Source organism: Elephantulus edwardii, unplaced genomic scaffold (genome assembly GCF_000299155.1).
Source record: "Elephantulus edwardii isolate Elephantulus edwardi_28Jun2011 unplaced genomic scaffold, EleEdw1.0 scaffold00005, whole genome shotgun sequence".
In the NCBI taxonomy this organism is placed as follows: Eukaryota; Metazoa; Chordata; class Mammalia; order Macroscelidea; family Macroscelididae; genus Elephantulus; species Elephantulus edwardii.
This window is the reverse complement of record NW_006399755.1, coordinates 7,380,754-7,407,069: the sequence shown is the minus strand read 5'-3', so window position 1 is coordinate 7,407,069 and position 26,316 is coordinate 7,380,754. Positions and strand designations below refer to the sequence as shown.

Below are 26,316 nucleotides of genomic sequence, written 5' to 3'. Positions count from 1 at the left end.
GATACGCTTTTTGATTTCCTGACTGCTGGTGCCAAGAGTGTTGACTGTGGAGCCGAGCAAACTGAAGCTGTAAACAATCTCAATCTCTTCGCCATCTATCATGATGCTACCAATTGGTCCGTCCAGTGGTGAGAATCTTTGTCTTCTTAACATTGAGCCTCAGTCCATACTGAAGGCTGCATTCCTTGACGCTCTGCAGCAAGTGCATGAGGTCCTCCTCAGTTTCAGCAAGCAGGGTTGTGTCATCTGCATAACTCCAGTAGGTTAGAGGCTATAAATTCTACAAGAGAAGATTGCCCATCTTTCTCCTGTGGAGCCACACACTTTTGGGTTGGCAGTGAAACTCCTTACCACTAAACCACCAGAGATCCCATAGTAACTATAGAGGTTGGGAGTTATAAGACATATCACAAAATAGAAGATATTTACAAAATGGAGGACAATCACACAATACTGGGGATCATGGCCTAGCCAATTTCACACGTATTTTGGGGGAACATAATTCAATCCATGCTACTGTGGATCATTTATAGTATGGCTAAGTATTTTATTAAGTTTTTCACGTCCCCTCCCCCCTTATTTAATATGAACAACTTTCTCATCCAGCTCATAGTGACCCGATAGGTTGGAGTTGAACTGCCACATAGAGGCAGTATGAATCGGAATTAACTTGACTATGGTTTGGGGGTTTTAATAACTTTATATCATACCTGTTTAAAGGGAGCACAAGTGCCCTAGTGGGTAAGGCATTATGCTGCTAAATCAAAGGCATTTGGTTCGAATCCACTAGCTGCTCCACAGGAGAACAATGGGTAATCTGTGCAGTGTTCAGCCTCTGAAAACCTGGAGAGTCAGCCAAGAGTTGGTTCCAATTCAGTGTCACCTAACAATAACAACAACAACACCCATTTTAAGGGTGGAACCATACCACCTTTAAGTAAAATATATTTTTTAGTAAAAGTATGTTGTTATTGTTATTATTATGGTCAAATTTAAATAAAATGGCATACCCGGCATACCTGTCACATATTATTAGATGGTCAATGAATAGTTATAATGAATGCTAACATTTCCCAAATACAGAATTGCAGAGATGACCCTACTAAGATTCATTTACATAGTCAATATTGTGGCCATGTACCGTGCTAATGATACAGGCCATGGTCTTTGCAATCACTTGTTATGTACCAGAGAGTTGGACAATGACGAGGGACGCTAGGAGGAGAATTGATGCCTTTGAGCTGTGGTGCTGGAGAAGAGTATTGAGTGTACCATGGACTGCTAAGAGAACAAACAGATTTATCCTGGAGAGGGTTAAACCAGGCTGCTCCTTGGAGGCAAGGATTCTGGGGCTTTGTCTAACATACTTTGGACATGTTGTAAGGAGGGACCGGTCCTTGGAGAGGGACATCATGCTTGGTAGGGTGGAGGGACAGCACAGGAGGGGAAGGCCCTCTATGAGGTGGATTAATTCAGTGACTGGGGTAATCGGGATGGGTGTGTTGGAGGCAGTGCGATTGGCACAGGATAGAGCAGGGTTTAGGGCTGTGTTCGTAGAGTCGCTATGAGTCGCAATTGACTTGACGGCACATAACAGCAACAAGGCACATAACAGCAACAACCGTACTAAATGGGAGGGAAACAGGAAGAACAGGAAACAGATGGTCTAGCTCTTTAGGAAACTCGCTTTTCAGCCTCAGAAGAGATGTGATGGGGCAAGATTGGGACACATTAAGAATTAAAGAAGAGTAAGAATTAAAGATGAGTAAGATGGGTTCAATAATGTATACTGTACTGAAACAGAGGAGGGAGAAAACTGTTTAAAAGAGATATGTGACTAGGTATTTCTGTCATCACAGGTGTCTAGAGCGATGGCTCCATGGTGGAGGGGACCTGGGGGAGGGTTTGTAAAACAATGAAAGAATCTTTTCTTTTACTTTTCCATAATTTTTGACTCATGTACTTATAACTTGTTAGTTAAATTTGTGTCTTCTAAGTTGCAACCCCCCCATGATACATCTTCAAGGATATTGTACGGCTAAGCACAATTAATAACAGTGCATCTAAATTCCAAAATCAATCTCCATAATAGTCTATGTGTTTCCTACTGCCAAAGGGGCCCTTTAGAGTAGTGAGAGAAGATCTTCACCCTGAAACCCACAGCGTCCCTTTTCAGCAGGAAGTAGCTAAGAGAATACGCCATCCCCTTTTCCTTATGACTCAGGGTGAAGTCTCTCTCAGGGAGGAGTGATAGGGAATGGCAAAGGACACACTGACAAAGGAGATTAATCAGAACTGACTTTGACAAGCACTGTGGCAATAGGACAATTAAAGCAGACATTCGGATCACGGGGGAAGAAGAACAAACTGGAGAGGAGGGTAGAGAGAATGGTGCAGCAATGAAGGAATGAAAACCCAAAATCCCTGTAAATGTTCATTAAAATTAATAAAATTTAATAATAAAAAAAAGAATTAAAGAAGAAATATCTTCTAGAGTGATACCTGAAAATTAAGTTGGAAATGAGAATGGGGAAGAAAGGCAGCTGCAGCAGCGAAAAGTGTAGAGAGCAAAGAATACAGGCTAAATTTTAGGAAATTAGAACAGCTTCCTGTGTAGATTTTCAGTAAACATGAAGTGGTGAGGCTTGGAAAGGAGGGCAGTTGCCATATTCTGAAAGCCTTTGTGCAAAAAGGAGACTGGCTGGCATAAAGGCAGCTGCCTTTCACTTTCAGTAACTGATTCTCATGGAGTTGGGAACGCCCCACCTTCCCTGTACCTACTTCTACCAGTTTCTAACACCTGCTGTCCCTCCCAGGAATCTCACAGCTATGCTTCTGGTCCATCAGTTTGTTGCAATGGCCACACAACTGATAAAACCATACTCGTGTTTATGGAGTTTATTAAGGAAGTTAATAGGCTATATAATTCAGGTTGGAAACAGGACACAATTATTTAGTCAGGACAGCTTCTCAAGCATGTTAGAAGGGCTTCTGACCTTTGGCCTCAGGGCAGTGTTACGAAGCTCTCTTAGTCTGGCCAATTATGGCATTGCCCTCCCTCAGTCCTCTAGCAAGCTTGGGCAAAGGTCCCCTGGCTCTGGCTCCAGGGTAGCAATCCCAGGCCACCTCTGTCTCACTTCAGTCTCTGGTCTCCACTGCTGCTGCTGCTATGGCATTTCATCCTCTGGTCTGTCTCTGTCCTGTGCAGGAATCTCTGTGGCCCTAAAGAACACATGCTACACTCTTTACTACTTTCTTGTTTGTAATGAGATTCCTGTGTCCTACCTCTAAATGTGCTCAGCTTAAGGTCTGGCCCCTAACCAGTCCACTTACTGCATGTTCCCACCCAGAAGGTACTATTCATCTCACTCACATCATGAGCATAGCTCCGTTCAGCCATGTGGCAAAATTTGAAGCCAGTGGACAAGGAGAGCCACTTGGAAAAATAAACCCACTACACTAGTTTATAAGCACCTTTCTAAGAATGTATTTATGCTTATCTTCATGACGTTGAGAAGCCTCTGAATGGTTCTTATACAACAGTGACATGATTTTTTTTTAACAGTGACATGATTTTAAAACACTGCTATATCTAAAATGTGGATAATGATGATTATAGTGGCTTTGCATACATGCTCTTATTTAATCTGTACATTAAGACATTGAGGTTTTATGGATGAAGAACTTGAGCTTGAAGCACTTCACTCAAAATGTCACACATATAATAGGAAGTGGAATCACAGACTTGTGTCTTCTATGACTGTAAAGCTGTATTGCTTTCTGTTAGCAGTGAGTTGTTGTGGCCTGCTTCATGTTGAATTTGTAGAAAATTGTTTCTCATTCTTATCATGGTATTGGCACAGTCTATGTGTACAGTGCACCATAGTCTTTTTTATGAGATCTCAGCAAAGCCTCCAAATTATGTGCTGTTGTCCCACTTTTAAAGTTAAGAAAACTGAGATGGTCCAAGACCCAAACAACTAAAAAGTGGTGCAACTGGAACTTGAACAAAAAGCTCTCCATAGCAGACCTTGCCTTCATAAGAATATACCCTACCTCTTTTTTGGGTCTGTGTTCTGTGGTGGTGATATGAATGTTTATAACATTCTTTCTTCTAGGTTTTGGTGATCACATTCATTGGAGGACACTAGAAGATGGGAAGAAAGAAGCAGCTGCCAGGTACGAAATAGGATTCTAGGTCACTGAGGTGTTAAAACATTTTTAATCATCAATTCAATCTTAATTTTAGGTGAAAAAAATGCAGTGCAGAGCAAGAAGTTGCCTGATAACAATGACCACAATAAATGTTAAAGGGTTGTGTTACTTTTTTGAGTGAAAGTTTACAAAACATACGGTATTTTCATGCATTCATAGACATTTTTTATAACATTAATTAAAATGGATTGATTAATTAATTATGATATACAGTCAAACAAGGGAACTCTGGTGGCCCTACTGGTAAGGAGTTAACACCGCCAACATAAAGGCGGATGATTTGAGTCCACCTGCAGCTCTATAGGAGAGAGCTGGGTAATCTCCTCCAGTGTAATTTACTGGAGGCCAGCTATGAGTCATTTCTGACTCCAGGGCACATAACAACAATAAATTAAACAACAGTAAGTGTACTGTTATCATTAGATGTTGCTGTTGTTAGGTGTTGTTAAGGTATCCATGAGTGAGCTCTGATTCATAGTAAATGGAACAAAATGTTGCCCAATCCTGTTCCTTCTATACAGTTGTTACTGTGTTTGAACCCATTGTGTAACCACTGTGTCACTCCACCTCACTGAGGGTGACTTTTTTTATTTTACCCTCTACTTCACCAAATACCGTGGCTCTCACCAGTGATTGATCCCTCCTGATGAAATGTTCAAAGTAAGGGAGAAAAAAAATTTCACTGTCCTCATGATGACAATAATAGCAGTCAATAATTACTAAGTTCTTACTATGCACCACATTAATATAAACCCTTTATATGAGCAAACTAATTTATTATTTCTCACAACAGTGCTTTGAGGTGAGTACTGTTGTTATTTTCCTTTTGGAGATGAAGAAATTAAGGCAAAAAGCAGTGTGTCTGAAGTCACACAACTAGGAAGTGGTAGAGACAAGATTCAGACCAGGCGTTCTGGCTTCAGACCTGTGCTCTGAATCAAGATACCATACTACTAGTCTCAAGCTGAACAGGTTGGTTTAATTTATGCACAGAAAACTCATAAAAGAGAAGGAAAAGGCAGGAAAGAGAAGAGAAAGGTGTTTGTTTGTTTTATTGAGATTTTAATGAAAGATTATAGAGAACTTGGATTTCCATTCATCATTGTTACATATTTTCCTCCCTGCCCACACCTCCCCACACCACCCAGTTGCTTTTCAGTTTGAGAAGAAAAACCCCCAGTCTACTTTACTATACAGCTCTTATTCTAGACTCTTGCCAAACAAATAATACCTAATCATATATCCCTTTTAAACATTTCTCTCCCTCATCAGTTAAAATGCAGTGAACATTATTTTTCCCCTCTTTTTTTAGTTTCCCCCCAAACCTGATGTCAGTCCTGTTTTATAATAGTGGCATAATGCAGTATTTGTCCTTTTGTGATTGAGATATTTCATTCAACATAGTGTCCTCCAGGATCACCCATTTTGTATAATATTTCATTAATTCCTTATTTTTTAATGCTGTATAGTATTCCATTGGGTGAACTTACCACAGTTTCTCTACCCATTTGTTTGTTGATGGGCACTTGGGTTGTTTTCAACTCTTTGCTGTTGTGAACAAAGCAGCAATAAACATAGGTGTCCATATATCTGCTTGGGTGGCAATTCTGGTTTCTTTAGGATATATTCCCAGTAGTGGAATTGCTGGGTCAAATGGTGTTTCTGTTTCCAACTTTTTGAGAAAGCGCCATACTGCCTTCCATAGTGGTTGCACCATTTTACACTCCCACCAACAGTGAATAAGGTTTCCAGTTTCTCTGTAACCTCGCCAGCATTTGTTTGCTGCTCTGTTGAATTTTGTTATTCTTACTGAGGTGAGATAATATCTCATAGTTGTTTTGATTTGCATCTATCTTAGAGCTAGAGATTTTGAACATTTCTTCATGTGTTTGTTGGCATTCTGAATGTCTTGTTTGGTGAAGTGGCTGTTCATATCTTGTGCCCATTTTTCTATTGTGTTGTTTACCTTTATCTTATTGTGGTATGAGAGAAGGTTTTTAAGACTTTTATATTTTAAGTTGTAAAATGAAATTTCTGCTAACAGTTTGATTGTGGAATGACATTATCTGTAGCTTTTAGATTTGTGGACAAGATTAACCTATGAGTTTGACTTTTCCAAGGATTTTGGAGGTTCTCTCTCGGCATCAACTATTCTTACCTGACCATTGAAGATAGGGAAGCTAGGGTATAGACCATGCCACAAAGTTGAGTAGCAAAGTTGTTGACTAGTATCTGAGAAAAAAAAACCCACAAAAAAAAATCGCAAATATGTCCCTTTGGTGCTGGCCCTTGGATTTGGGCTACAAAGATGAGGCTAACATGAGAAAATTGAACTTAGTTCCCTTAAATGGTCTTTAATATCTGGCACTTGGTCTTCCTTAGAATCTGTAACTGTGTTAATCATTCCACATAGAATAAGAATTTACAGTCCTAGATTTTAATACATACAACTTTATGAAAGCTGTTTTGACTTAAAATTGTCAAGTCCTCCAGCAATTTATTCTCCATAGGTTGCAAATCTTCAAGGCTCAGAAACTATTTCTTTGCACATATTTGTCAACTAACTATTCACTAATTCTTTTACTTCATGTAAGATGCCTTGTCAAGAATTAATGGGAGACTCATATATGACCATTACTCTCTTAGAAATGCTCTTAATGGTATGTATAGCACCAAGATAAACTGACATTATTCCATAAGAGAAAGGAGAATAATGTGCTCTGGAAACTTGACAGAGATAATGTACTACCAGCCAGCAAGATCAGTTGAATCATGGGAGTCTCCAGATTTCTTGTTCTAGCTCTCAAGTCTCCGATGTACTTAGGTTTTTATTGCCGTGAGTGGATTTTAGGTTTCAGAACAATATCATTAATATGACATTCAAGTAAGAAGAATCTGCTGAAACTGATCCGAAAATGACTGTAACAGCACATCAACAGAAAACTGCCAGATATGCAGGCTGGGTTTAGAAGAGGTTGTGGCACTAGATACATTATTGCCAGTGTCAGATGGATCTTGGCTGAAAGCATAGAGCACCAGAAGAATGTCTGTGTTTCATTGACTATGAAAAGGCGTTTGACTGTATCACAACAAATTGTGGCTAACTCTGAGAAGAATGAGAATACCAGAACACTTAATTGTGCTTATGTGAAACGGGTCCTTGGACCAGATGGCAGTGTCAGAACAGAGCAAGGAAATACTACATGGTTCAAAACTGGGAAGGGTGTATGCCTATCTCCATATTCTTTTCAATCTGTATGCAGAACAGATCATCTGGGAGGCTGTCTCAATGAGAAGAAATGTAGCATTAGGATGGTAGGAAGACTCATCAACAGTCTTATGCAAATTACACAACCTTGCTTGCTGAAACTGAGGAGGACCTGAAGTGCTAGTTGCAGAAGGTCGAGGACTGTAGTCTTCAATATGGACTGAAGCTCAATATCACAAAGATTCTCACCACTGGGTCAACTGGCAGCATCATGATAGATGGTGAAGAGATTGAGATTGTTTACAGCTTTAGTTTGCTTACTCCACAATCCACTTTTGGCACCAACAGTCAGGAAATTAAAAGACAAATTGTATTGGGAAAGTCTGCTGTCAGGGACATCTAGAGTACTGAAAAGCAGTGATGTAAGTCTAGAGCACCTGATCCAGGCCATGGTCTTTGCAATTACTTGTTATGCATCAGAAAGCTGAACAATGACTAGGGATGATGGAAGGGAAATTGATGCCTTTTGAGCTGTGGTGCTGGAGAAGAGTATTGAATATATCAAGGACTGCTAGAAAAGCAAGCAGTTCATCCTAGAGAGGGTGAAATCAGCTGCTTCTTGGAGGCAAGGATTCTGGAGCTACATCTGACATACTTTGGGCATGTTACAAGGAAGGACCAATCCCTAGAGAGAGACATCATGCTTGGGAGGCTGGAGAGACCCTCAATGAGATGGATTGACTCAGTGACTGGGTTTAATGGGGGGGGGGGTCAGAGACTATAAGGTCAGCTCAGGATAGAGCAGGGTTCACAGCTGTTGGACATAGGGTCATTAGGAATCACAGGTGACTCGATGGCACATAATATTTCCAACTGGGGGGAGGGGTTTGTGCGGGGAGAAGGGTGCAACAATGAATGAATAGAATTCCAAAATCTCTGTAGATGTTCATTGAAATTAAAAAATAAACAACCTAAATTAAAAAACAAAAACAAAACAAAACAAAAAGCAAACAAAAACCAATATTTCCAAACATATGAAAACTAGGGGAGCTCAGGTGGCCTAGTGGCAAGAAGCTGCACTGCAATCCCAGAGGTACGTGGTTTGAATCCGCCAGATGCTCTACTGAAGAAGGACGGGCAATCTCCTCCTATACAGTCAGATCTGATTTGATGGTACACACACACAAAAAAAATAAAAATAATACAAACAAACAAACCCCGGTATGCACCAAGTATATGAAAACTTGCAGGGCAACAATGATAATGAATTTTATATATTTATTTATTTATTTATATGGCGAGAAAAATTTTTCTTTAAAATTAGCACCTGGACTCAGTTAAGATGATCTCAATTTTCTTGGCAAGATATAAAGCATCATAGTCAAGAACAAGCAAACATAGGCCTTCTTCTCTCCATCAGGCCTAATCAAGGTATTGACCTTGGGTATATTAATGTCACAGAGCTTCTTTACAGCTTGTTTGATTTGGTGCTTATTGGCCTTGACATCCACAATGAACACAAGTATGTTGTTAATCTGTCTTCTTCATGGCTGACTCCAGTGGTCAGGGGAAACTTGATGATGGCATAGTGGTCAAGCTTGTTACTCCTGGGGGTGCTCTTCCAGGGGTATTTGGGCTACCTTTGGAGTCTCAACATCTTTGGCTGCTGGAAGGTGGGTGACATGCAGATCTTCTTTTTTGGGGGGGATGAGGGGACTGTGGATCCCCTTTAGGACTGCCATCTTGGCCTTTAACACCTTTGCTTTGGCTTTAGTTTTGGGAGGGGACTGACTTCTTTGCATTTGGCACTATCTTCCTAGAAAGGCAAATGTTTTATTGTTGACTGAGTCTTGGGCTCTACGGTCTGTTTGCTCAGAACTTTGGCTGTCCCAGATTTCTAATTAAGCAGCGAGAACTTAGACATTTCTGGCTTGAAGACTGGTGAAGTGGCACATTGCAACATGCTTCAAGATCAATAATGAAAGTATTATTAATAAAAGCAAATATTATCATTTCTTGAGCATTTATTATTTTCAGGCATGGTGTTAAGTAAAAAATGTGCTATCTCATTTTTTAATGAAAATGCGTTGTCTCATTTAATATGTATTAACTGTATCTTATAACTGAGGAAACATGGCATCAGGTAGGTAATGTAATTTTCTCACAGTTACATGGATAGTAGGTGGTGAGAGAAGGAAATCAAAGTACATCTTTACATCTTGAAAATCAGTCTATTTCATTCTTAATGCTGCCATTCTATAATACATCATCATAATTGAATGTTTTAAGTGATAATAAGTTAGGGAAATACTTTTGTTGGCTTTATTAGGTAATTGCCATCAATATTCTATTCAGTTTGTATGTGCAGAGCTAACACAGTTGGACATGACAGGATTTTAAAATATGAAGAACAGGAAATTGAGGCTCCATAAATGAATTAATTTTACTGTAATTACATTGTCAGTAAATAAATGGCAGAGCCAAGACTTGAATATCTTTTATTGTAATAGAGGGACTGTTCCACCTGCAAAATATGTGCACCTATCTTATATAGTGGTTAAGGAATTGAGCTGCCAACTCATCGGTGAGAGATTCAAACTTACTGGTGGCTCCACAAGAGAAAGCTATGATCCTCTTCTAACTCAATGGCAATAAGTGTCAGATGTTTTGGGTTTTTTTTTTTTTTAAATCTTGTGTTCTATAAATTAGGATCAACTAAGTGATCTATAATTATCTTATATACACACATGCTTGTACAGAAGCACTCATTTCTGCTTTTATCAAACTATAGTGCTTGCTATTTCTAGAACAGATTATACAGTTTCATGGTTCTGGAGAGTATACTTTCCCCAGAAGTAGGATTGCCAGATTTCATAAGTACAAATAAAAGGCATCTTGTTAACTTTGAGATCACTGGTAACCTAATGGGTAAGGAGCTGCCTTGCCAATCCAAAAGCATGTGGTTCAAATCCACCAACTACTCCATTGGAGAAAGTTGGACAGTCTCCTCCCATGCAGTTTACTGATTCTGAAAGCCTCAAAGGTTAACTATGGATTGGTTTCAACTCAGCAGTAAATAACCACAGCCAAAACAGTTAAATATTGACCATCAGGTCTCTCTATGCACCTTAATAAATGAATGGGCAGTCTTTGGCTGAAAGAACTGAAGAACAAATTCAACTCGTGAGTTGAATAACTAGAGGATTCTATGAGCAAAACCCTGAATGATGCAGAAAATATCAAAAGAAGATGGAGGGAATACACCGAGTCACTGTATCAAAAAGAATTCATCAACATCAAACCCTTTGTGGAAGTAGCAGTGGTAATGAAGGAAGAAGTTCAAGCTGCACTGAAGGGAAAAAATAAGGTTCTAGGAACTGATGGAATATCAGGTGATGAGTTGCAAGAAACAAATGCAATCTTGGACATTCTCTTTAGCCTTTCCCAAAAAATTTGGAAGACAACTACCTGACCAGCTAACTTGAAGAAATCCGTATTTGTTCGATTCTAAAAAAAGGTGACCCACTGCAATCCCAGAGGTACACGGTTCAAATCCACCAAATGCTCTGCTGGAGGAGGAGGGGCAATCTCCTCCTGTGCCAGTCAGATAAGATTTGATGATGTTGTTGTTGTTATGTGCCATCGAGTCGTTTCCGACTCATAGCGACCCTATGCACAACAGCTCTAAACCCTGCTCTATCCTGCGCCAACCGCACCGCCTCTGACACACCCATCCCGATTACCCCAGTCACTGAATCAATCCATCTCATAGAGGGTCTTCCCCTCCTGCGCTGTCCCTCCACCCTCCCAAGCATGATGTCCCTCTCCAAGGACCCGTCCCTCCTGGCAACATGTCCAAAGTATGTCAGACGAAGCCCCAGAATCCTTGCCTCCAAGGAGCAGCTTGGTTTAATCCTCTCCAAGATGGATCTGTTTGTTTTCCTGGCAGTCCAGGGTACATTCAGTACCCTTCTCCAGCACCACAGCTCAAAAGCATCCACTCTCCTTCTGTCCTCCCTAGTCATTGTCCAACTCTCTGATGCATAACAAGCGATTGCAAAGACCATGACCTGTATCAGGCGCACCTTAGTCTCCAGAGAGACACTGTTGCTCCTGAGTACCTTTGAGAGGTCCCTAACGGCAGACTTTCCCATCGCGATACGCTTTTTGATTTCCTGACTGCTGGTACCAAGAGTGTTAACTGTGGAGCCGAGCAAAGTGAAGCTGTGAACACTCTCAATCTCTTCATCATCCATCCTGACGCTGCCAATTGGTCCAGTGGTGAGAATCTTTGTCTTCTTGACGTTGAGCCTTAGTCCATACTGAAGGATTTGATGATACACACACAAAAATAATAAAATAAATGTTAAAAAAAATCCACCATGAAGAAAAGGTGATCCAACAGAATGCGGAAGTTATCAAGCAATATTATTCATATCACATGCAAGTAAAATCTTGCTAAAGATAATTAAAAATTGCTGGAACAACAACAAATGGCTGGAACAAGTGCATCAATAGTGAACTGTGAGAAATTCAAGCTAGATTCTGAAGAAGCCAGGGAATAAGGGACATCATTGCTGATGTCGAACAGATCTTAATGGAAAGCATAGAATAAATACCAGCAAGATGTTCTATTTTATTGGCTATGCAAAGACATTTGTGTGGGTAATAACCAATTATGAATGACATTGAGAAGGATGGCAATTCCAAAACATTTAATTATGTTTGTGAAACTTTTACATACACCAAGATTAGTTGTCTGAAGAGAACAATAGTGCATAGTTCAAAATCAAGAACGGAGTGCCTCAGGGTTGTACCTTTCTACATACTTCCTAAGTCTATGCTAAAAAAATAATTCAGGAAGCTTGACTTTATAAAGAAGAATGTGACATCAGTTTCGGTGGAAGATTAATCAACTTGTGTTATGCAGACAACACAGCTTTTCTTGCAGAAAGTGAACACTTGTTACCACAGAAGATCAAAGACTTAGTTGTTGTGTTGTCACGTCAGAACTGACCCTTAGTTGACTCCCCAGCAGCTTTTCAGTAGCTCACACAGGAGGAGACTGCCTATCGTTTTCCTGTGGAGCTGCTGGTGGATTTGAACTACATGCCTTCGTGTTGGCAGCACAACTTCTTACCACTAGGCTATCAAGCTCCCTACAATATGGAAAACAAAAAGTCTTCACCACTGGCCCAATAGGCAACACTCCATAATAAATGGAGAAAATATTGAAGTCAACAATTTTATTTTCCTTGAATCCAGGGTAGTTGTAGCAGCCAAGACATGTTGCATTGGGAAAATTTTATGTCAAGGGCCTCTTTAAAGTGATAGGGGGAAAAAGAAATTAAAGTGATGGTAAGAATGCCAGTTTAATGACCAAGTTACACCTGATCCAAGCCATGGTATTTTCAGTTGCTTCCTGTGCGTCTCAAAGTTGGACAATGAGTGAAAAATTACTAAAGAGGACTAGATTCCATTGAATCGCGGTGTTAGAATATGAGTGTTTAATGGACTGCCAAAACCCAGACGTTTGTCTTGGAAGAAGTGCAACCAGGGTGCTCCCACGAGGCAAGGACAGTGAAACTTTGTCTCACATATTTTGAACACATTATAAGGAGGGAGGAGTCCTTGAGAAAAGACATAGGTGCAAGAGTAGAGAAAGTCAACAAATTGAATTAACATGGTGATTTTTTTAAAAAAATATTTAAACAGTGATTTTAACATTGTGCTAGAGCGTGCTAAAGATTAGGATAGCAATGAAAGGCAAGGTTCAAAAGATAGTGATGAAACTGGAGGGCACGTAACAGCAGTCTTTTGCCACAATACGATCAAAAAGGTCATTTGACACAAAAAGCTGCTGGCAGGCAGGACCTATCGGAAGAAACTGGACGTGATCCCAATTAACAAGTGAACTGTTTCCACAGGAGAAGTCCGTCAGGAGCCGGAAGTAGGGTTAGCACTTCCGGTGTGCTCCGGTACGCGGAGTAACCCGGAAGTTTAAGCAAGCTGATTGTACATGGCCGTATCCTGCGAGAATGCCGTTGGTCGTGTTTTGCGGGTTGCCGTACAGCGGCAAAAGCCGGCGCGCGGAGGAGCTTCGTGGCGCTCTCGTGGCCGAGGGCCGGACAGTGTACCTCGTGGACGACGCGGCAGTGCTGGGAGCGGAGGACGCGATGGTGTATGGCGACTCGACCCGTGAGAAGGCGTTGCGCGGGGCGCTGCGAGCCGCGGTGGAGCGGCGCCTAAGTCGCCAAGATGTGGTCATCCTCGATTCGCTTAACTACATTAAGGGATTCCGGTACGAGCTCTACTGCCTGGCACGGGCAGCGCGCACCCCTCTCTGCCTGGTTTACTGTGTGCGACCCTGCTGGCCAAAAGGAGGACCTCCGGAGCCGGGCGAGGGGGAGTCTGAAAGCCGGAACCTGAACGTGAGCTGGAGGCCTCGCAGAGAAGATGGGCGGAGAGCTCAGGTGAGGGGTGCTGGTGTTGGAGAACCACAAGCGGCCGGCTCTGAAATAAATGGGAGATCCCAGGCTGAGGCGCCTAAAGAACAGGAGTCAGAGGGCCGAACCAGGACACTACCAGAGTCTCCAACCCTTTTGGCTACAGAATGCGAGAAATCCGCAGAGCATGTTCCCAGAACTTTTTATCCTACTGAACTTCTGGAGGCCTTAAGTCTGCGATTCGAGGCTCCCGACTCTCGGAACCGCTGGGACCGCCCCCTGTTCACCCTGGTGGGCTTTGAGGAGCCGTTGCCTTTGGCGGAGATCCGGGCTGCGTTGTTTGAGAACCGAGCTCCTCCACCCCATCAAGCCACACAGTCTCAGCCCCTTGCCTCCGGCAGCTTTCTGCATCAGTTAGACCAGATCACTAACCAGGTGTTGGTAGGGCTGCTGGATGCCCAAAAGAACGCTGTCCCAGGGGATTTGCTAACGCTTCCTGGCACCACAGAGAGCCTGCGCTTTACCCGTCCCCTTACCATGGCAGAACTGACCCGCCTCAGACGCCAGTTTATTTCCTACACCAAAATGCACCCTAACAACGAGAACCTCCCTCAGCTAGCCAATATGTTCCTGCAGTATCTAAGCCAGAGCTTGAACTAAACAAGTGAGAAAATCATGACTCCTGTCTTCTGCTCGCTTTCTCCAGGAAGAGTAATCTTTACATCAGCAGAGCCTTTTTATTTTTTATGCCAGTAACTATAACACATTGCTAACTAAATGGAACCTGGTGACCCTCCAAGGGTTTTCAGAATCGGCGAGAGAGGAGATTGCCCAACTCTCTTCTGAATTGCAGCTGGTGGATTTGAACTACCACAGAGAAGCCCCTTTGGGTTAGCTGCACAGTACTCCATGGACTATGCTTCTGGGCTGTTAAGATGTATAATATTTTTTTAGAAAAAGAGAAAGATGTATAATAGTGAACATTCTTGGCTGCTTCTGCCAGACCTTGTGTGTATAACCTAAGCTGGGAGAAGACAAACTAGAGAACTAGCTTTGAGGCTCCTGGCAGATTCTTCCAAACAACAGGTAGATAGGGATTGCTTATTTTGGGTGCTTTGGGGAAACCCTTACATTTCCCCCATCTGAGTTGTGGAAGAGTAGTGGATGGTTATTTGAGACAGTTGTGAATAAAAAAGTGACAAACTGTAAATGCCTTTTTCATGACAATGAAACAGGCCCTTTATATGCCATAAATATACCTGCTTTGTGCGAATTGGCATCACAGGTGTATCCATTAGTTTTCTGTATCCACTAGAGTACACCTAAAAATAGAGCATATTTATGAAACCTTTTATAAACCAAAGTATTTCAGGGAAGAAGTAATAGTTTATGTGTGAAAAATTGCTAAGCTTTTCAATTCCTTCCAAAATATCCTACCAGATAAAACATGAGCTTTAAAAAAATCACTAATACAGTAGTGTTCACAAACACAGGCCAAGGCTATGGCTCCTTTTCACTAAAATGCTGAGTGTAGTTCTCGAGGGAGGAGCTTGGTAATGCCATATGCTCTTCCAAATGGGTGCTTCCCCCCTTTTACTGGCTTGCTGTGAAATAAGTACAGAACCCTTTTATTTTTAAGTGAAAATATTCCAGAATTGGCTCTAATGAGTGTTTTTATAAAAACAGCGGTGTAAAGCAGTCTTTTAAAAAGCAGGGTACAACTGTGCTTTCTCAATAAAATCTTTTAAACTAAAAAAGTCTTCTGGCATCTCTTCAGTATAGTTTTTTGTTTATTTAACTACTAAAGGTTAAACTAGCCATCGTATGTATGTTTGATGCTTTAGATAAGTATGTATCATCCTTATGCCTTTTGCCTGAAGTAGTGCTTTGATAATATGCTTGACAGACTGAATTGTTTGGTCTGATCCAGAGTGATTATATTGTGATAACAACCATGTTTTATACCACATTTCTAGGCCAATATTACTTTAGGTTTGTTTCCTTCATTTGTTTAAATGGGGGGTGGTTATTTGCCATCCAGTTGCCTACAACAATAGCTGAAGCCAGTCTCACTGACTTTGACATACATACCCCTGTTGCCCCAGTTATCAATCCATCTCATCCTCAGTCTTCCTCTCTACACTGCCCCTTTACTAATGTCTTATTTGGTGAGGCTGCTAAGAGAACAAGTCCATCCAGAAGAGGGTGAAATCATGATGCTCCTTGGAAGCAAGGATTCTGAAGCTCTGTCTGACATACTTTGGGCATGTTGCAAGGAGGGACCAGTCCTTGAAGAGGGACATCATGCTTGGAAGGGTGGAGGAATAGCGCAGGAGATAGGGGGTAGGTGTGTCAGAGACAATAAAACTGTCTCAAGATAGAGCAAGATTCAGAGCTGTTGTACATAGGGTTGCTATGTGTTGGAGTCGAAGACATAATTTGGTGAGAAAACTAGGTGATTGTACAGAGTGAAAAGGTTGATGATGACAGCTTTAGAAGCTTAGAAGAGGAAAGAACCTGGATTTCACAGAGAAGTTTATGTATTATAATTTAGTAACTGGCAGTGCTCTTATCAGTTATCAGTACTGTTATCAGTATTAAAGGTAAATTTCAGACTATAGCAATAAAGCAAGTCATCACATGATGTATGCAATATATATTGTTATGTAGCCTAGAGTCAGAACTGACTCATAGCTGACCCTCCAGCCGGTTTCCAGAGGCAATAATACTATGGAACTCATGAAATATTATGCAAAATGGATGACCCTGGAGGACATTATGCCGAGTGAATATTTCAGTTACAAAAGAAGAAATATTGCATAGGGCCACTGTTAAATGGGACTGCCATCAGGGTTGAGGGAAGACAGAGTAGGAGGGAGGAATGATATATACTGCATTGAAACAGATGAGGGAGAGAACTGTTTAAAAAGGATATATGAGGGATCTCCGGTGGCCTAGTGGCAAGAAGCTGCACTGCAGTCTCAGAGGTGTGCAGTTAGAATCCACCAGATGCTCTGCTGGAGAAGGAGGGACAATCTCCTCCTGTACCAGTCAGATCCAATTTGATGGTACACACACACACAAACTTAAAAAAAAGGATATATGATTGGGTATTATTGACAGGAGTCCAAAATGAAGGCTGCACAGTGGAGTGGACTTGGGGGGGAAGGATTGCATAACAATGACAGAGTTTTACTTTTCAAAGAGAATGAAGTGGAGGGGGTGAGATGGACGGGGAGTAAAGTGCAACAATGAATGATTGGAAACCCTATGTCTCTGTAAACTTTCATTAACATTAATTTTAAAAAACCATAAAAGTCAGGTAATGATAGGGTTTTTTCTTTTCAATGATTATGTAAGTGAATGACAAGTTCTAGAAACATGTCTTGATATTCTGTGCCAGAATCTTCAAGCTTTGCAAGAAGAAGTCAATTTGGTGGAATATTTTGTTATGATAATCTGTTACTAACTGAATAGTTGGGTTTAAGATTTTCCAAAATAAAATCATATTACATCTTACATATGAATCTTTGTCTCTATAAAACAGTCATTTTATTAGACTAGATTTTGAGAAATGGAGTTGTTAGATTATGATTTTTATTTGTTTGTTTTTAAGTGGATTACCATTGATGGTGATTATACATAAATCCTGGTGTGGAGCTTGCAAAGGTAAGTACAAGTGCTTAATCTGAAATCAAGTCTCAGATGTCTTCTCAAATAAGAGTTAACAAATACCGTCATTGACCCAGCCTTGTTGATTATTTTGAAAGGATAGGGAGGAAAATATGCAACAATGAATGAATGGAAATTCAAGTTTTATATAAACTTTCATTGAAATATCAGTAAGAAATTAAAAGTAATTGAAACAAAGGTTTGCCCATACTCAGGAACTTTGCAGTTTTGTTTTAGGGGTTCATAGGGTGGTGAAGCAATTAAGGTACAATTAGAGTGTGAGATGAAGTGCGAAAATATATGTATGGTCAATAGATATTAAAGGAAGTTGAAATCCTGTCCAGATAGATGAAAAGACCTTAGAAAAGTTTTCCTGGAGGAGGTGAGACTTAAGTTAGACACCAAGTTTATTTGACTCTGGAGCATGTCTTCTTTCTGCTATATCATCTTTTCTAGTCAGGTTTACAATCTTGATTGGAAAAAGTACAAATCTAGTAAAAGTGGTTATTAATAGCATATTACTGGTACTGGGGTGTGTTGGGGTTTTTTTCTATTCTACTGAAGTTACTGAAATACATAAAAAAGCAAATGGTTGGGTGGTTTTGTTTTTTATATACCATTTGTGTCTGTGTGTAATTTTAATGGAAATTTTTATAAAGTTTGGGTTTCCATTCATGCATTGAAGCACATTTTCCTTCCTTCCCCTCTCTTTTTCTTCCTCCTCAGTTCACTTTTTAATGCACTTCTTGTTCCAGACTGTTAATTGTCATACATATAATCATACCATCCTTTCAGACCGTCCTTTCCTTCATCTGTTCCAGTATGGTGTTTATTTTCTATCCACTCTTTTCCAATTTGATTCCCATCCCATGTCAATCCTATTGTATAACAGCAGTGTTATGCAGTATTTGTCCTTTTGTGACTGAGATATTTCTGTCAGCATAATATCTTCCAGGCTTTTCCATATTTGTAATATTTTACAAGTTCATTGTTTTTTAATACTGCAAAATATTCCATTGGGTGAATGAATGTACCACAGGTTTTTCTATCCATTCGTTTGTTGATGGACAATTGGGCTAGTTCCATCTCTTCACCCTTATAAATAATCCAGCAGTAAACATGGGTGTAAATGCATTGGTTTGTGTCACAGCTCTCATTTTTTTTAGAGTATAATTCCAGTAGTAGGCTAGCTGGATCAAATGGTTATTCTATTTCCAACTTTTTGAGAAAGTGCCAGACTGCCTTCCGCAGTGATTTTACCATTTTCTGTTTCCACCAGCAGTGAGTAAGAGTTCCAGTCTCTCCACATGCTCACCAGCATTTGTTGTTTGCTATCCTCTTGAATTTCACTGTTGTTGCTAGGGTGAGATGATAACCTCATTGTTGTCTTGAGTGCTGTTGTTTTTTTTTTTATTTTATAAATGTGGTTAAAGCAGAAGTAATGAAGTAAATCACTCAAGGGCATATTGCTATGCAGGTATCTGAGCAGAAGCAGAATCAAAGTCTTCTAATTATGGAGAAGGAAAAAATGATTCTGTTATGTAAGTCAATTCAACAAGTCCTGCTCATTAGGATTTGGGGTTTTGAAAATGATACTGAGGTTTTCTTCAAATTAAAAATCTTTTCCCCCCCCTCTTTCCTTAGCCTTAAAGCCAAAATTTGCAGAATCTACAGAAATTTCAGAACTTGCCCATAATTTTGTTATGGTAAATCTTGAGGTAAGACTTTGAAAATATCTCTTTTATATTATGATTTGGAGACTTTCCAGTTTTAGAATTAACATCCTTTATGGTATAAAAGCTTTGTTAGCAAGTATAGAAGCACGTATGTGTTCTTCTACTGAGGTGTGTAAAAGATATGTTAGAAGATCATCCAGCATCTTCTTATTAGAGGAAAAAGAGAGATTGAGTGAAGTGAATAAATTTTAAAGTCCCTTCAGCTTTTTTCCTATGGTCATCGCCTATTTTTTATGTTTGTTTAATTAGACAAAAGATATAGTCATGCATGTAGGCTATCAACCCCTGTTAAATTTGGTTTAGAGTACTGATTCTGTGCTAGGCAGATATGTACAACTCTTCCTTTTTTATCATGAGGTAACCTCTATGTACGATAGTACAGTTAGACTATAGGTTTTCACATTCTAATTAAGAATATTAGATCTTAGAATTGGAAGAATTTTATAGCCCATTGGTTCTATCTTAATTTTATGAAAGAACATCTTAGTCCTGACAGAGTTGAGTAATTTGTTTAGGTGTGAGAAGCTCAGGTGTTTTATGATAATACATGTAGCTGTAAGTTACTAAAAAGATGGAGCTCACATAAACATAAAAACACATGAAAAGTTAACACTGAGGCAGCTAAGGGGTTGTTTATCCTGCATACAGATAGACTTCACTCTAGGTAAAGCTGCATTACAATTTAAAAAAAAAAAGAGCCCATTTTAACTCTTCTGTAATACAAACTACGCGATATATTGTAAAATCACAATTCTCTGTAAACATGAACTTACCAATTTTTATATCAACATTAGGAACTTCACACAGGAAACAGAAATAATGTCTTTAGTAAGCATTCTTCACCTTCAGTGCTTTCTTGAAAAAGAAAACTGTCTGTATGGTTGCATCTCCTGGCAAGATTATATGGCTCCATAATTGTACCTAAAATGCCAGTCTCAGCAATTTATTTATTTATTAAATACTCTGTACAAGTCGATGATATAAGCCCTGAGCAGTGAAAAATCAAAATGCATTTAGTAAAAAAAAAAAGAAAAATGCATTTTGTCGTTGAGATTAAAGTAAAATATATGAGATCCTGTTAAGTGCTATGTCTAAAAATGAAGGAACACAGAGATGGTTCACTAGTTTAAATAGGTATTCAAAAAAGAAGGGGAAATTTTAGGAAAGATCTAAGGCAGATAAGGGAGTGAACTGTTGTCTACTGGGGAGGTGTGCACAGGCAGATGGAGAAGTGAGGTAGGAACCTGTCTCACTTGTTTATTAACAAGTAACAACAGGAAGGGCAGTGTGGTTGAAGAGGGAGAGAGTGGCAGACTGTGAAGTTAGAGAAGTCCCCAGGTAGCAGAACATAGAAAGCCTTATAAATTACTACAGGAACTGGGAATTTTACCTTGAGTGGGAAGCTGCTGAAAGCTTTTGATCAGAGAAAGGACACGGTCTAACCAAGGATTTACATTTACTCTTAACAGGATGAAGAGGAGCCCAAAGATGAAGATTTCAGCCCTGATGGGGGTTACATTCCACGGATCCTTTTCCTGGGTAAGGTGCAAGATTTTGATTTGGGAACCCGTGGTGTGGAAGAAAAATGAATCAAAGCACTGACTCTATATAGTGAAACTATTTTAGGATGCCAGGCCCATCAAAATGAGTTACAGGAGAAAATAAGGGGCTTCTCAATGCCAGACTGCAAATTTGAAGAAAAATGTTTCCCAGTAAATACTTTGTCATCAATGACAGAGTGTTATTTATTTACTCCGCAGTCATTTGTGTGACTGCCATATACTAAGTAAGCACTGTATTAGACACCCTACAGGAACAGAGGTAAATCATAATTCCTACACTTGACCTTATTGCCCTCAAGGACAATAGATTAGGCCATAGGATGGATGGTAAAACTAGGCAAATATCTTTGACCAGTTTTTCAGTAGATATTTAATGACCACCTAATCTTTGTTCAATGTTCTACTAGGTTCTGTGTTGTTGTTGACCAAGGGTATAGTACTAATAACGAGGCTAAACACCAAGAATGTATAAATAAACAGAGGTAAAGCAGGAGGCAAACAGTTCCAACAACTGAAGCCAAACCCAGCTTCCCTGTGCCTTTATTGAAAATTGCCAGGGAACAGATCACAAAGAGAATTCTATGCAAATGAAGCTAAGTTCTTTCTATTGAAAACCTTATACTTGACTCAGGAGGGAGGAGTTAGCAAATACAAGAATCCTGTAAATGCTTATGGTTTGCCTTAATGCCTACCCCTGTAAGGTTTGCCTTAGTGCCTACCCCTGTAAGCATCTAAAGTCTAAAGTCCGCCTTAATACTTCAGGGTGAATACCAGCTTGTATCTGCTCCTCCCTCATATCCTGATATAGCACTTGGTTTATTATAAATATTCAGTATGAAATTTGACTTCCTACCGTTGTGTACTATTGAATCAGATCTAATCTAAAGTTGACCTTCGAGAGGTTTTCAGAGGCAGTTAATTTTATGGAAGGAGATTGTTGATTCTTCCCCTATGGAGCAACTGGTAGATTTGAACCATATGCCTTTGGGATTGCTGTGCAGCTTCTTACCTCTAGACTACCAAAGCTCCCTAAATTTTATATGGGAGTACAAATAAAAATATAGGATCCTGCCATCGTGATGCAGAAAAGGAGCATAGAAAGAAGAAATTGCATATACCAAGACATAAGGGCTTAGTCCAGTTAATAAAGTGCCAGTAATGGTGAGATAATGAGTTACAAAGGTGGACAGGCCCCAATTCCAGAGGACTTGGTGTACTGTGTCATGTGTAAAGTGCCTTTTTGTTGTAATTGCTACAGTTCCTTTGACATTTGTCCACATTAGATCCCAGTGGCAAGGTGCATCCAGAAATCATCAATGAGAATGGAAACCCCAGCTACAAGTACTTCTACGTCAATGCTGAGCAAGGTATGGTTAAGTTAAGGAAGATTGCTTCGAGATTGAAATAGGATGGGCCATATGCAAAATCTTATGGCAGGAACCTCACTGTGTGACTAGCTAGATCCTATGTAGGATATAGTAAGAAAAAATAAGACTGAGAGAGTTCCATCAGCAATTTACAGTCCAGCTGGAGACCTCACTGACCTGTAGAGACAGTGAAAAATGGAGACTCACAGATGTAGTCATTTGCTGCCCATGGCCTCCCAGGATTTGAATCCAGAACTTTTATCCTCATTGCAAAAATTCTACTGTTACTGTCAGAGTTTAGAGTAAGGGGAGTTCGAACTGTTAGATGAGCATGTCGTAAGAGTTTTCCTAACTATTATACCTTCTCAGCTGGACCTTCAAGAAGGATTTACCTTTATGGACAGATAGGAGGAGGATATTTCAAGCTGCAGAAGTGGAAAGAGAGGGATTGGGGTCATCCCTACATTGAGAAGTCTAGGCTTGCTTAGAAACAAGGTGATTGATCTAACCAGCAAAAGGCGGTAAAAAATAAGTTCCAGGCAGAGAAAACAGCATTAGCACAGACAGGTGAAGGAAGGGTGAAATCTTGTCAGTTTTCCCTTCCTGTTCTTTAATCCTTGACTATTACCATTACAATCATTTTGGAGGCAGGGATTGGCATCCATGCCATGGATTGTTCATATTTTTCCTTCTAAACCCCTCCACCCCATCTAAAAGAAGAACACTGTTTACTGTCTTTCTCTCTGTCACTGTGCAGTCAAGTAGGTCAATTTATGTTTTTGAGCCCTTGGAACTCTGTTTCTCAGAATAAGAAGAGAGAAGAGATCTGAGGAAATTTATTATTTCCTTCTGTTTCGATTGGTGCTGAAGGGAAAGTTTCCAAATGGAGAAGGGCAACTGGACTTTAGCTCCCTAATTCTTGTCCTTTGAGATTCACCTTCCCTTTCGAGTGCCTTTTAACTTACCATTTCACATTTGACATCATCCGTTAATGTAGTCCAAATGTAGACACAAGATTTTTCCTGGGATTCTTCAAGGCTCAGTTGACATGAAATAGAAATCTTCAAACCTGACTTTACTAAAGGTTTAGGCAAAACAAAAGGAAAATAACGAACTATGTTTATGCGGCTCGTAAGGCTTCCTTTTCAAGAGTCGCTCTCAACCTGACATTGTATAGGGGTTTTGTTGTAGAATCACTGCTCTGAAGCCTGAGCCTCAGAGGTAGACAAGACATTCATCCCCAACCTGTCCAGACCTACTTCAAGGTTTCTTTTTTTCTCTTTTTTTTTGGTGTGAGAAGTTGCCATGTATGATTTTCTCTTTTTTTGGTCTGAGAAATTGCCATGTGTGATTTTTTTCCCCCTGTAGAGACCATCTCCCCTATAAACTGTCTCTCTCTACACACACACACACACACCGTTGTAACATCTATAGAAAATTACATAAGTGGCACATTAATTCAGAAGGCATAGTGATGGTGAGTACAGAGGTGTGCTGTATTCCACTAATTTCAAGTAAATAATTTTTTGTGGTGTTTTACAAGGGATCAACTCTAATCATAGTGTATAAAGCACTTATACTTTTCAGTCTCATTTCATTCTTATAGTTTCTGGTCTTGTTTTAATAAGGTGTTGTCTCAACTTATAGATAAGGAAACAAATTCGAAGGCAGAATGGCTTTCTCAGACTAAAATCCAGAGCTACATCTTGAGGCTAGATCCTGTGTTGCTTATGTTTATTCTAAACATTTAAGAATCTACATTGCTCACAAGATGTCAGGTATTAACAATCTATTTTACACTTCCCCCCAACTTTTCTTTCACAGTTGTTCAAGGGATGAAGGAAGCTCAGGTACGACTGACAGGTGATGCCTTCAGAGAGAAGCATCTTGAAGATGAGTTGTAACGTGGATACCTTCTTTTACCAAAGTTAGTATTATTTAAGGAAAGCTGCAAGAAACGGAATAATGAAACCGTTAAAACAGCCCTTCTGGAAACCTTGCTCTGCTTACACTGGAAGGAGCTCTCACTGCAGGAGAGTTCCGTTAATAAGCTGGTCTCCATGTCTGTGAGTCTAGCAGAGTGTGGCTGACATCCTTCTGCCCCCTCTCCTCAAATGTTGTGTTGTTGAATGTAAAGAACAAACCCTTCTGTCACAAAACTTGAGCTTTAAAAGCCACCTAGAGGTTTATTCCTCACATGTAGGTATTTGAATCTTATTTTTATTTCCTCCTGTGTTACCTTGGTGTTAAACAAAGACCAGTAGCATCTTTTCTAAAATGTTAAAATAGCCAATACCGGGTTTTTGGGTTTTTTTTTTTCTTGTGGGGGGTTGGTTTTTATTTAAAAAAAAAAAAAAATAAAATAAACCAAAAATGGTAACTGTAATAAAATCAATGATTCTACCCCCTACTGAAGATAACTGGCTTGGTTTTTAGCAGGATCTTTCCTCCCACCCTGTTCTTCTCCTGGGAATAATCTTGGGCTCCTTCCTGATATGCCACAACATCCTTCTTCGCCTGCTTAGGCTTCCTGTTTGCACGCATGTGAGTGCAGGAATGACTGTGTGCTCGGACTCAGCCCCAGCTGGAAGCATGCCTTCCCTTTGTTACTGTTGGAGAAACTCAACCTTCCAGCCCTAGTTGGAACCAGTTTTTGTCAAGTCATCAACTGTATTTTTGTACTGGGGTTAAGAAAATATAAATTGTTCCATTAAATTTTAATAAAACTTCTAAAGGAAATATGGTGTGATTGTCTTTTTTGTTATTGGACAATGGAAGGAGGAATGGAGATCACTTCAGGAAGAAAACTAACCTTGAGAGCACAGTCGCCCTGGACTTCTCCCTCTTCTTCACCTCCCACACTCTAATGAGTACCTCAGAGTGCAGCTATTTTACTTTTTGAATACTCTACCTTTCTTGGTCTTCATCATTAGTCCTAAAAAAAGGCTGCAAGACAAAATCATTAGTACAATGGGAAGGCCTTTCCTAGATTATTAATAAAGAGTTTTCATGTCTTGTTGACTCTAGCAGGTTTTCAGAGGCTATAAACTGCATAACAGGCGATTGCCCATTTTTCTCCCTCAACCACTGGTAGATTCAAACTTAATATGTTCAAAGGCGTGTATATGACCTTAGGATTACTTCAGCTTACCCAGGAGTGGTCTTTAAAAATGAAGAATATGACCTGTCACTTCCTTAAAATCTTTCAGTGGTTTTTCTAGCTAGCTTGAGGGTTCTATAGTATTCTTAACAACATATATTTGAGCTTTAGTATGTGCCAGTCGCCTTTCTAAATTGTTCATGTGTTTTATTTCATTTGCCTTTTAGACCTAACAGCCCCTAAAGAACTGTAATTTTCTGTTGTTGTGTATTAGATGCCATTGAGTACAAGTTACAGCAACCCCATAAACAACAGATCAGAACCCTGTCCTATCCCATCCTCATCTCTGACACACCTGAGCCCATTGCTGAAGTCACTGTCAATTCATCTGCCTTTACAAGAATGATGTCTCTTTTCCAGGGAATAGCCTCTCCTAGCAACATGCCCAGAGTAGGTGGGGTGAAGCTTCACCATCTCTACCTCCAAGGAGCACTCTGGCTGCACTTTTTTCCAACACATACTTGCTTGTTAATGGCAGTCTCTGGGATATTCAGTATTCTTATCCAGCAACACAAGTCAAAGATCAGTTCTACTGTCATCCTATTCATTGACTAGCTCTCAGAAACATAGCAAGTCAGGCACACCTTAGTCTTCAAACTGACATCTTTGTTCTTTAGTATTTTGGAGAAGTCCCAGACAGTGGATTTACTTAAAGCAATATGTCTCTTGATCGGATTCCTGGTACCAAGGGAGTTGGTTGTGGATTCAAGTAAGATGAAATAATTGACAATTTGTCTTTTCTCCATCATCTCTGACACGTTGAGCTCATTGCTGAAGTCACAATGTCAATCTATCTCTTTGGGGTTCTTCCTCTCCTCTGTCACTACATCCTTCAAAGCATGATGTCCTTTTCCAAGGAACAGCCTTGCTTAGCTACATGTCCAATATTAAAGACAAAGCTTTGCTCATCTAGATGATAACATAATTATGATAAAAACAAAAGGGGGGAA

At 40.0% G+C, this 26,316-nt stretch overlaps 2 protein-coding genes across 2 annotated transcripts in view; both read left to right on the top strand.

Annotated features, from left to right (window-relative positions):
- TXNDC12 (thioredoxin domain containing 12 (endoplasmic reticulum)) overlaps positions 1-24,110 on the top strand; it is a 34,644-nt gene extending 10,534 nt beyond the window's left edge. The window contains exons 2-7 of the mRNA XM_006879678.1: positions 4,119-4,179; positions 17,486-17,538; positions 19,186-19,259; positions 20,747-20,816; positions 22,123-22,206; positions 24,031-24,110. Coding sequence (XP_006879740.1) covers positions 4,119-4,179; positions 17,486-17,538; positions 19,186-19,259; positions 20,747-20,816; positions 22,123-22,206; positions 24,031-24,110 — 422 coding nt within the window. The remainder of the gene's footprint in view (positions 1-4,118; positions 4,180-17,485; positions 17,539-19,185; positions 19,260-20,746; positions 20,817-22,122; positions 22,207-24,030) is intronic.
- On the top strand, positions 13,462-14,529 carry KTI12 (KTI12 homolog, chromatin associated (S. cerevisiae)). The gene has a single exon (XM_006879677.1). It carries the CDS (start codon positions 13,462-13,464, stop codon positions 14,527-14,529), a length of 1,068 nt encoding a protein of 355 aa, XP_006879739.1.
- Positions 24,111-26,316: the final 2,206 nt, after the last annotated feature.

Bases quoted from the DNA above. Each gene is read 5' to 3' on its own strand.
- KTI12 (XM_006879677.1), top strand. From the start codon at position 13,462: ATGCCGTTGGTCGTGTTTTGCGGGTTGCCGTACAGCGGCAAAAGCCGG.